Source organism: Hyalella azteca, unplaced genomic scaffold, assembly GCF_000764305.2.
Source record: "Hyalella azteca isolate HAZT.00-mixed unplaced genomic scaffold, Hazt_2.0.2 contig3013, whole genome shotgun sequence".
In the NCBI taxonomy this organism is placed as follows: Eukaryota; Metazoa; Arthropoda; class Malacostraca; order Amphipoda; family Hyalellidae; genus Hyalella; species Hyalella azteca.
The window spans coordinates 59,694-72,506 of record NW_025933269.1 but is presented as its reverse complement, the minus strand read 5'-3'; the positions used below and the strand labels follow the sequence as shown (position 1 = coordinate 72,506).

Below are 12,813 nucleotides of genomic sequence, written 5' to 3'. Positions count from 1 at the left end.
GTCAGTACATGGAGTATTTTGGTCAAAATTTTTATCTTTGGCTCAAACTTCAACTTGTTAGCTCTTTTAATTAGAGAAATTTAGTGCACTATTTTAAATTGCATCAAAGGGATGGAGAAAATAGGGATGTCACTTCCCATTATTGACCTGCAGAACTATGTGCAAGATTGGCTGGGGGAAAAATCATTGTGTGAAACATGAAAAATAATTATGATCACAACTCTGTGAGAAGGCATGAGCTATGTTTGAAGAAGTGCACCACAAATGCAGTTAGCAAGAAAACTCATGATGTCTGACACTCAAGTTATTATCCATTGGTTTTATTACCAATGTGAGAAATTTTTCCGACAATGACACTAGGTAATGGAATATACAGGACGCATTTAGCAGTGCTCTACAATGAACCAAAGTCAACCCACCTTTATTATGCTTAACAAAGTTTTCTTGTGACGTGACAAAAACTCCAATGTGACTGATACAGCAATCCCTTGATTAACGCGGTTAATAAATCCCCGAGTTGTACCGTGTTATGCAAAACCGCGCTAATCAAACTTAAGAATATATGGGAATAATTATAATGAATCCTCAAAAATAGCAAAGTTACATAATATTTTTTTTTCCACTAAAATTCATCATATTTTTTTCTAAATAATAGGGGAAATAAATAAAAGAAATGCGAATGAATTAACATTTATTTTTTACTGAAAAACTAATCCAATTTCAATGCACAGTAGTATTAGATTTCTTTCTCTCCTGCATAATTTTGCAATAGCAATTCACTTGCCTATCCAGGCCACGGCAAACATTCATGCTTCTTTCTTCATTTGGGTCTCTTTCTCTTATGATTTCTTTAGTTTTTTCAATTGCAGTGAGTAATTCTGCAAGTTTTTTACTAGAAATATCTTTAGGAGCTGTTTCTTTTTCTTCTGTCTCCATTTGAGTTATGAATGAGACAAGGCGTGGTTAAACTGACTCTGTAGTCAGCACGAGTGCCTACGGAACGGGACCTTATTTAAAGAATTATTGGCTGAAATTCATAAAGTAACAACATTTGGCCAATTTTTCCAAAAGTCATAACAAAAGTAACAACATAAGATCTAATAAGCAAAAAGTAACACTTTTGTTACACCTCTGGCTAGAGGCGGGAAAATGATGCGTTGTGAAAAAAGTCGCGCTAATCAAAACTGGCACCGCGTAGATTAAGGGTAGGTCGCAAATTTTTTTTCTGCGGTAATCAGAACCGCGGTATTCAAAACCGTGCTAATCAAGGGATTGCTGTATTAGAGTTGACTTCCCGCAACACAAAACGGTAACAAGTGGTTGTTTAATCAAATAATGTGTTTCTAGATGGATAATATTGAATATCAGATTTATACTTTTATTTAAAACCTTGTAACATAAGAATTACCAGTTGGTCCTGTCTTACCCCAGCCTCTTACCCCAATGGGGTAAGATTACCAGCTCACTTTTTTAAATCTGTATAGAAAGCTATGTTAGATGCAAAATGTCAGAGTTGTAGATTAGAAGCCCATTGCATAGATACACCTTGTGATAGGTTTAGAATTTTTTAATTATTCATGGTATAGATGCTATGGGCTTGTTAGTGATTTCGGTCCTGTCTTACCCCATCTGACTATATATATAATGTTTATTTTTGAACAATCATGAAAAGTGAATAAACATAGAATTTTCACATATACTGCGTACTGGTATACCGTAAAATGGGGTAACTTAGACCACTTTTTTTATAAATGATGCCATTTTCTTACTAGCTAAATTAAACTTGAATTGAAACATGCAAAATACAGGTCTATACTCTAGCTTCACTCACCATAAATTGCTGTCTCCTGCCTCTCATAGTCTTTATGTAATTTCAAAATAAGTGATGGTCTTTGTTACCCCAGCTCTTGGGGTAACTTAGACCGGGTGGTAAAATCAATTATATTTTTGGTAAAAACACTCCAAATAACTCCAGGTTTTGGTGCATTATAGTAGAACTCTTCTAGCTACATATGCAAATGACAAATGTCACATTTTTAATTTTTTAACCTATTAGATATGCAAACTTTTCAAATCTTTCTATTGTGTTATGTAGCCTCAGTATTAGGCCTTTAATGCCCATTGACAAGATTTTTCTATGTCAAATAGTTTTTGAGTTGTGGGGTTTTTGTTAAAAAAACGAAAAGTGGTCTAAGTTACCCCGCCGATCTAAGTTACCCCATTTTACGGTACTTCTTTTCAGTTCATGACAAATTTGAAAGTTATTTGTTTATTTATTGGATTCTAATAATGCAATTATTTTTCTTTTCAGCTTTTTAACTAAAACTTCATTCACAATGACTATGACACGCTGCTGGTCTCCATGGTATTACTATGATGATGTTAAGAGTGGGAGTTTGGCTTGTGCTGCAACTACCTCATTCTTTTCAATATTTTCAATAACTTATGTATCTTATTGTTTGGATGGTGGAGACTCCTCACAGTTTTTTTTACCCCTCTTTGAAACTGATGTTCATACAAGTAAGTTTAATTTTTATTAAAGTCTTAAATTTTCATTTGTTTCTCATTTCCAAAAATTAAATAGTTCTGTATACACAATCTTGACAAGATTGGGAGACTAGAATAAACATATCTGCAAATCTTGACAAAATTTTACCTTCTATTTTATATACCATACTTTTTGACAAAACTAGCTACCCTTTGCATGATTTTGGGTTATACTGGTGACAATTTTTCTAGAAGTTGAAAAACTGAATTTACATGACAATTTTCAACTTGTGAAACCAGAATTTAGTGTTTACACTTCATTGAGATTCATTTTTTCCTGTTTATTAATGATTATACCCATATATATTTTTCCATCTTAGCTAGTGATTCCTAGGTTTCCATGATTTATAGGTACACATTAGTCACAATTTTTTTTCACATACTCCCCCTCAAAAAACTGTCTAGAATCTTATCTCTGAACTGTTAGATTTCAAGTTTTATTGATGCCAAAAATGAAGGAAAGGGAATCTGACTCATCATTGTAATAAACCAGATTTTGTTTAAATGCTTATTTTTTCAAATAGGTAATGGTGTTAAAATAAGTTCTTTCTTGTCAATAGCTTTTACTTTGTCCCTAGACTCATTTTCAAATGTGCAGCTATGAAGAGTGCTGGAGGCTTCATGATCTTCTTCTACCTGGTGTACATCGTGTCCTCTATACTCATGGTCCGAGGTGTGCTCAACTACCATCGTGGCCTCATGCTACCTTGGCTTATTCAAAACCTTCTTTACATCTTGGCCATCATTGCCTTTGCCATCTGGCTCCAAGCATCATACTACCATAATGTAAGTATAATTTATAAGAAAAACTAAACCTCATGAATTTGTTGAAATGATTTTTGGTCTCTGGTTTTGTTTATGCTTAGTTTATAATGCTGTAAATTTTCAATTCTCAAATCTGTTGTTTACACTATCATCTTTTGTATATTTAGTATATTACGTTCAATTCAGTTGAATTATCATATATTGTTTCATCAACATTTTGTTTGGTTAGAGGCATTTCTGAAAATGTGAGCTCTATAGGTGCAGCCAGGCCAATATATTGGCTTCGTCAACTGCCCAGTGAAGACCACTGGCTAGAATGACTGAAAATCAGGGAAATCACTTGAGAAAAAAAGTAAAAATGGTCTCTAAACGTTGGGGACAAGTTGTAATTTCTATTTGGAATGGTATTCATTATGTAGGAGCTTATTTTACAACACTTCTCTATAACTTCACTTCTTGTCTGTCTGTCTGTCTGTCTGTCTGCTACAAATCTTATAATCAATATTTAACACACTTCTACTTATCCTATCGATCTGAAATTTTGCACACTTGTGTAAAGTTGGAGACAATGCATGAATCAAATGTCACAATAAATGATTTTGAAAATTAAAAAAAAATTTCAATATTAAAAAATTGAAAAAATTTGACAAAATAATTTTGTCAGCTACAAATCTTATAACTGATATTTGACACACTTTTACCTGTCTAATTGATCTGAAATTTTGCACACTTGCGTGAAGTCAGAGGCAATGCATGAATCAATTAAAAGAATAAATAATTTTGAAAAAAAAATTATATATTAAAAAAATTGATATAATAAAAAAATTGAAAAATTATTTTTTTTAATATTCGCAAATTAAATGAGTAATTCATTTTACATCTGTAAGATTGGAGACACTGGATTCTTTGGAAGTGTTGTGTTTAAAAAGTAATTTTTAAACGCATATTTTTTTGGTTAATGAATGTTTAAGGCACAGGAATGATAATCATTGAAATGCTATGAGCTAATAAGTCATTAAAAACGCTAATAAACCTTAACAATCCACAGCTGTTAACAATCCTAGTGCTCAGTAAAATGTAATATGCAGGAAAGTGAATGTGTTCATATAACAAAAGTTATCAGGCATTACAATTGAAGCATTTTGTTACACAAGGCATTGATATTGCTATTCAATAACCAACCATTGTCCATTAGCTATTGTTCATATTTCATCAATCATTAATGTGAACAGCTAGCCATGGTGGTCCTGTTATCAATCTGCTAATTAATTTGTGATCAGATAAAACATTTTTAACCTGAAATGATACAAGACAGAGGGTTTGAGAGAATGTCATTGGCAAGAGAATTGCAACACCAGGTAATGAAAAGCCAAAGCCATTCCCTCAAAGTATGACTCTGTCCATTCAAAAACACATCAGTGCTTATTTACGTAGTATACAAACCAATGTGGATGATTTTTTTAATGTTCTTAGGGATCATGAAATGAAGCAGTTCCAACAAGACTTATCCAGCATTGGTTTACATGAGAAATTGTTATTGGTTTAAACATTGAAATTAAACATTGCAATGATCTTTGCTCATCTCACAGCTGTTGTCTGTGCTCTGGTGTCTCATCTGGCTCATCTTTGCTGCTGTGCATGTAAGTCCACTGTTCATAAATATGCCACGTAGGTATATTTACTCATTTCAAAGTACTGTTTTAAACCAACTTCAACTTGTCTCTTTGCAGTCTCATATATCCATTCTGCATTATTGTTGTGTAGTTGTATTCCAAGCAAAACTTTATTTTATATCATGCAATTTATTATCTCTTACAAACTTACCACTGTTACATTGTTAGAGTGGAGCCACATTAGGTCGCTGTATGCCAAGGACATTATCTCTTGCATCCAGCAACAAGGGTTTGAGTCTCACTCTGGACAAGTTCTTTTGAACATCTCAGCTCATAGCCAACTCAGCCACTCCTCCAATTCTATTTGATAAAGGAGTCTGGCTTGTCCAGGGTGTTGTAAAATGGTACTGACAGGTCAGCGAGCCAGTGATGGTCATTAAACTGCCTAGAAATACTCAACCATCAAAAAAGCTCCAATGATCATCCACTCCCTTTTCCTAGTTTACACTACCTATATGAGCAATGCACACACTGTTGTAGTTAGGTGCCAAGATGCGAGTTTGCTTTGAGAATATAATAAATGTTTTGTACTACAGATCTACATGCACCGCTGTGTTCGCGCTCACTACGACGTCATCAAGGACATGAACGCTGCTGACATCCTCCAGATCTACGACTAGACCTCTCCCTGTCTTCCTCGTTCGTGCTGACAACTGAACTTACTTCCGTCCTTTATATCTAGCACCTACATTGAGTGTCGCGTCAAATGACGAAAATCATTGGTCAAGATATGTGGTTGGTTAGTCCTAGCTCTTGACCTCCGTCTATTGCTTTTCTAGTGTCATGAGTGGCTGTATTTCATTTTTCTGCTTCACGCCCAAATTCATTGTGACATTCATACATATTTGGAATCTTGAAAATGTATGAATTGTTTTTACACACATTTTTCAAGTTAACATCTGGGCATTCATTATCTTGGCATTTGCATTGAACTTTCAATGTAAATAATTAGACTTGAAAAGCTCAGAGAGGTTCGGAGTCTTCATAGCTGGCAGCTATGAATTGCTAGGAATGGATGTTTTGGACTTTTTCATTCCCTAAAACTTGAATTTACTCAAATTGCTCATTTTTTATCTGCCGAAGTTTAATTTAATTAAAATTTAGGGTGATAGAATGAATACCTGTAAGCAGGAGTGGTCTCCGCTCTTGCGTTGCTGTAATTAATCTGGAATTATTGGACGAGTCTACTGGCATTCACTGATTAAAATATTATCTTTAATTTTGAAGTTCTTAGATTTTATCTGAAGTTAATTAGGTTTATTGCTATTTACCTTCTTTGTAATCTCCAGCTTCTTTTTTATAATATCTGTTAGTAGTATCGTTTGTACACTAGAATCTCATCTGATGAAGTTAAGGTCAGTTTCACTTAAACAACGAGCTTAGCAGCCCCTTTGGTGAAGTTTTCTTTTCAACATGTCATCGTTCTGGCAGTCACTCGAGTTATTTTCAGATAACTTCGTATATTTGATCAAACTTACCCTTCGTATTACTTCTGGAATAGTGCTGCAAAATTTCAGAATGCGAGTTTTGCAGTGGGCTGCTTTTTATTTTATATTGTAGACTTACTAGAGTCTTCTAAATTTGATTATAATTGACAATGGTGACAAATTTACTGGCTTGGTGGAGGATAAACCCCGTCTCGTTCAAAATATTAATTTTCTGTTTTGATTTCTTACAAATTTTTACAAAGCTTCTCTGATTTCAATCCTTGACTTTGGAGTTATAAAATTACGTTAATTGTATTGCAGTCTAAGTAATAACAATTCAATTTTTAATAAAATTTAAGCTTTTCAAATTACACTTGCATTTCTTTCATTTCAAAAGAAAGGAGCTTTGATTAGAGGCGCCTAGTGGCTTTTAGATTCATTGTTTAGTTTGAATGGTTAAAACATAAGTTTTGTGTTTCTATACGATTATTTTAAGATAAATTCTTTTGCCATTATTATTAACAAAATTCATTTGTCTGTTAAAATTTTGTTACGATTAGATGTTTGTGTCTGAGCAAAATTTTTTCATGAAAATGTGATCACGGAAGCAGAATCTGAGGTGATAATGTGGTGCTGCATTAGCACATGATATTGTACTTATTAATTTCACGTAGTGAACTATTATGCTATCTCATTAATCTTGTTAATTCACATTCCCCTTGATTGTGTAGTTGACATTCAAGGTTTCTTTTGCGTTATTCTGTATTCCTTCACGAGTTTCTAATATGTACCGGAGACGCACGCTTGAGCTTGGCTTCTGTATACACCATAAGAGCTTCAGCGTAAATTCTTTTAATCATCGTGTTTAGTGTGCTACTGTATAGAAATGTACTATTATCAGCTACATTTCACTCATTCATTCTATCATTTCTGTCAACACAAAGATCTTGCGTCGAAACGTACAGACAACTTGTGATCTCGAAACAGTCCGTCCAAAGGGCCCCCACTGATGCTACATTGTAGCGGGTCCGAGTAACATTGGTAACGCCATTCCGTCCATAGATATAAGTAGTAATAATGAATTGGCTAATTTTATCAGGAGTTTTTTCCTATTATTATCATGCGTTTTATTTCCCTTCCTGTGCGTTCATCTTTCCCTGCTTTGAGACCGAATTGCATTGTGATTAAAACGAATAAGGAGAAAATTAGTATGGTGACTCAGTTTGTTATTCGTGTGAATTTCTTCATATAATTTATCGCCACGATACGAACTGCATATATTGTAGCTGTTCAAGTCATACTCGTCCAATTTCTCGCTCTAAATTGTATAACGAAACACTATCTTCCCATACATTCATTCAGAACTTTTCTCCTTACATAGCGAACAATCTTGACCGTAATCTTGCGGTGAAATTACCTCATTGATCAAATTATCGAGTCCGAGCAGAGAATGCACTCTCGTTTGTAGCACTCCGGCAACTGAGTCATCTATCCCGAAATAATTTGTATCACAGGAGAGGTTATAACGTAAAGAAAGATTAGTGTAATATTTGTGAGCTAATGAGCTGTGTTGGCTCTCACTGTGGCTAAATCCGTTGTTTGAATTCGATGTATCTTGATCATCTAGCTGATATATTAAACCTTGGATGTATTTGTCAAAGTTGGTGCGTTTGAAACCTAACATCGCTAAAACGTAGGGATTGACGGGCCGTATTGTGGATCGCTTCGGAATATTGCCTACTTGAAATTTCCTACCTGCCGAGAAAAGAGGATTGGATTGAAATTCAACTTTGCGACACGTCTCATTAATTAGATGTAGCACAAATTTTTTTCATATTCTGACTCGAGAATGGATTGGGAGTCTTATTGTCGCTGTAAAATGTGGATTTGAAGGGGTCTTTTTAGCACATTTTCTCATGGAAAAAATTGACTATTGTGCTCGCCATGCCCGAGACGTGTCTGTCTGACCGTCCGTGACCACGTTTTCGTCGACGAAAAAATGCGCTCTCTGTCACTCACTGCAGTGAGTACTGAGTTATATTTTTTACGTATATTGCATTAGCTTTATTATTATTTATAGGATTTCGAGAATGACGGAATTTGGGATAGCAGGACTTTGAAATTGCAGGAATTACTGCCCCGGAGCCGTGTTTAAACTAGTACTTCAACCATGTCCAGAGCCACCGGCTAGTTTAGAAATTGTCATCCTTATAGCAGAATTTTTGCTATAGATCCCTGCCCTAAGTATGTGTAAAATATCGTCAACGTCGCAGTTTTTCTCAGTGCTGTTGGCGTTTTTCTTGTGCATCGTTCTTCCCTACAGTTTGTATGGCGACATTAAAACCTGTTTACGAGGACTGTGAGACCGTCCTTTGCCAATAGCGTGTTATTCTATTGGATCCCAGAATCACGCATTTAAATAATAATAATCTTGGGTGGTTTGAAATATATTTTTCACAGTTATTTACGCCCACATTCTTGAAATTTGTAAATTTTGCTGATAATCTCATAATAGAATAGTATGATTTGCACATTTTAGGAGTGTCGAATATATAGAAATATTAAAAAGTAACACACAAACAGGAAGAGTACAACGTAATACACTTTTCTGTGAAAATTTCAACATAAATCAGAAAAAAGTTTGTCGGAAGCAACTTGTTTTCAAGGCCGACTGAGCAGTGCGTGCGTCTGGCACCCCAAATAATTGCGCTCCGGCCAGCATAGCAGCAAGCAGGCTAGGTAGCTGCAGCGTCAAGTGCGGTGTCAGAGTCCAGCGTTGCCAGATGGTATATTTCTATACCAAATTTCACAAATCTGGTATTTTCAGAAGGTGTCTGGTATGTTTATTTTGGATCTGGTATATTGGTATAATTTCCTAAATCTGGTATTTTCTGGCTTATTGCAAATTTACTGCATTAAGTTGACCTACCTCCTAACGTCCAGCGTATAGGCATCGATTATATATAGATTACCTTTATAGCAGCGTGACTATAGAGCTTTCCCGCCATTTTTGGACCCGCAAGTTTACCGCATGATGAAATAATTCCAATCTAATTGTTAACATTTAACAAAAGTGCTTAGTGCAATATAAGCGCGGGAGTGATGGTCATTGATTGATTACTGATGAGTGATGATATGGCCTAGGACGAGTGTCGCACCGATCTCCGCGACGCAAGCTCCACCATTTTTGTTTGGTGGTTTTTAATTCTAGTGTGCCACTTATAACTTTTTGGAGTGCCATTCAATATTTCACTGATCTTGAAAATCATCATCCATTCATAGAACTGGCTGCCTACTGCATAAATTGTCTACTTTTGCCAGTCTCCAATGCATTCGTGGAGCCAATGTTTTCACAAGTCACCTATGTGAAAAACAAGCAACGAAATAAAATTTCAACTAAGGTTCTGCAGTCCGTTATACGGACCAAAAGCTATCTGCTCAGCCGCAACAAGTGATCAAACCCGAAATGTTAGATAAATGCAATATGCAAGCATGTTCGAAAATAAGCGAAAGGAAGATGACCTGTTTCCGTGGCTTGCTTATGTTGAGCGAAGGGGTAGAATTGCCACACTGATAAAAAAAGGAAAAATTACAATTTAATCAAACACATTAAAAGAAAAGTGTCAAAATATTCCAAACAAAGGGAAAAAATATAGCTTGTTCAATTTGGCTAATTATCGTCAAGCTAGATATGGGCGAAGTACATAAGACCTAGCCGAAGTACATAAGATAATTTTATTTTCCTTTTATAACCAACATTTCTGACGAATAATTTCATTAAATTTGGACGTATGTTTTTGAGCAATAGAATTTCTGGTATATTTCAGGTATTTTGAGCTAGGCAATCTGGTATTCTCGCCGAGAAAAAACCTGGCAACACTGTGTCAGACTGTCAGAGTGTCAGTGAATCAATGGCGAGTGTGCGGTAAGGTAGTTCGAGGACTGTTGTGTCATTTTTTTCGTGTCCTTTTTAAACGTTATGATTCATGAATTAGCATTAGCTTTGTTACATTATGATTTTAAATATAATTTATCAGACAGCTGTTTTGTTTCTGTGGATCTGTTATTAATTATTTTCGAAGTATGATCGTCTATCTACAAACCAACTTTTGTACAGCATGTTAGAAAACTTGGAAGTGTAGAACGTACGCAAAAACTGTAAACAATCATTTTAGATATCAACATCGTATTAGTCATTTAAATGGGACTGGCGTAGTTGACTTGTATTTTGTTCTTGTCATACATGAGGAGCTCAACGAACATTTCGCAGTACTTTGTTAACTGTAGCTCTGTATCACTAACCAGTATCGGAACTTTAAATAGCCTGTTGTCTCCCGGCACGGCTTCGTAACACAACGCAAACTATATGAAGACGTGCACGTCTCATTTTGTTTAAGACTTTTAGTCCACCTTTCAGCCCAAATTTAACATAGATTATTAATTCTAAGTATTATAATTTGTTCTTTTCCATCGATATTTAGAAGATATTTCTGACGTTTCGACGAATTCCTTGTTGCTGGAAAAACACCAATTATCCAATGCAGTCCATTTTCTTCTTTATTACGGAATCTGGATTCTTAGAAATGAATATTATGCTGAATATTAAGTATATTTTATTTTAATGGTACAAATTGTTTTTACATTTCTTTAAATGCAAATGAAATCTTACCTTTTTAAAATGAGAACCGAACGTCAATAGGTACATTTGGCCTTCAGCCATTTTTCGTAATGATTATCCTGAAATATTATCCGTTCAGAAATAGCTTTTGGTGCAGTTATCATTATTAATTACAATACACTAGACATAATTAATATTTATCTCATGAAGAATGACGCCCGCAAGATAGTCAATCATAGACATTCTGTTTAAAAATAAGTATTTTCGAGTTTTTTCTTTAACGTCGTTGATCCTTCCTTTAAAAGTCGTAAAACGTTGAAATGATATAGAAAATGTCTTTGCTATCAATGGAATAAAAAGTCCTAAAATAACTGCAATTTTTTATCTTTGTTGAAGTTGAGCCAAATTATGGACCCCATCGGTGCCGCAACTCCACCTTGTTGGCTTGTTCAAATTGGGGAATAACTATGTCACGAGCTTCAAGACGTGATACTTTTTACACCATAGGGACCAAAACGATGCAAATGTATAGTATTCTTGTAAGAATTAAATTCATTGCGGTGCATGAAATATACACAATTATCTTCTGATATCCTTTACGAAGTGGATCGACGAAGCGTTGCAGTCTCACGTACGGCGGTATGACTTCGGCATCGCCGTGTGCGCGTTGGTAGTGGCTAACCCCGTTCCCAGAAAATGCTAGTGGCGAGCGTGCATTAATTGTTAATGAACTTCCTGAGAAAGCAAGCTCATCAATGACATGACAACTTTTGTACCCGCAACACACAAAGAGGCACCATTGATCAAATAAAGGAAGCTAACTAATCGCCGAACAAGAGGGCATGGCTTCAATGTGAGAGCCTTTTGTTCGTATCAGGACAGAAGTGCCCGCAATTAAACGCTCCGGTAAGCCTGTGGGTAACCAGAAGAGGCCTACGGCCGGTCTGAAACCAAACTGGTTTGTCCGTCAGTCCTATTACTATTTCGATGCGCACTCGGTCCTGGCACGCATCTTCAATAGGGAAATAAAGCAAATGATACGGAACTGACTATTATTTGTGATAACAATGAATAATAGTTCTTCAGCATCAGTATGTATGTATGTTAGGATAAATAGCAATTAGGTTAGAATAAGTAGCCTGTTTCGTCTCTTATACTTGTTTTGTCATTACTTGAATCATGCTCGATATAGTGGCAAACTAGAACATTTTTAATTGCTAACTAATTAATTTTGTATTCCCTAATTAAAAGCAAATTTTATTCAACATGTAGGTATAGATGATAATGCTGGTATTCCTAATACTTTAACTAGTCTACTCGTAGGACCAAAAAGGCAGTCAGTCTCTCGTTGCCCTCTATGAATGTTATTGGCTAACACTCGTAACGCTACACTTACCTCCGTAACTCTACACGTGCCTCAGTAACGCTACACTTATCTCCGTAACGCTACACTTGCCTCCGTAACGCTACACTTGCCTCCGTAACTCTACACGTGCCTCCGTAACGCTACACTTACCTCCGTAACGCTACACTTACCTCCGTAACGCTACACTTACCTCCGTAACGCTGCACTTACCTCCGTAACGCTGCACTTACCTCCGTAACGCTGCACTTACCTCCGTAACGCTACACTTACCTCAGTAACGCTACACTTACCTCCGTAACGCTGCACTTACCTCCGTAACGCTACACTTACCTCCGTAACGCCGTACGACAGAAGGTTGTAAGGCTGAGAAGTCATCCGTTGAGTTTCGCTCAACATGCTCAGCCCTATAGACGTGTT

The 12,813-nt window shown here is 35.8% G+C and overlaps 1 protein-coding gene across 1 annotated transcript; it reads left to right on the top strand.

Annotated features, from left to right (window-relative positions):
* Positions 1-2,309: 2,309 nt before the first annotated feature.
* On the top strand, positions 2,310-6,257 carry LOC108682249. The gene is made up of 4 exons (XM_018171380.2): positions 2,310-2,520; positions 3,146-3,333; positions 4,902-4,952; positions 5,522-6,257. The coding sequence occupies exons 1-4, from the start codon at positions 2,337-2,339 to the stop codon at positions 5,603-5,605; spliced, it is 507 nt and encodes a 168-aa protein (XP_018026869.1). The 5' UTR covers positions 2,310-2,336; the 3' UTR covers positions 5,606-6,257.
* The last annotated feature ends 6,556 nt before the right edge of the window (positions 6,258-12,813 follow it).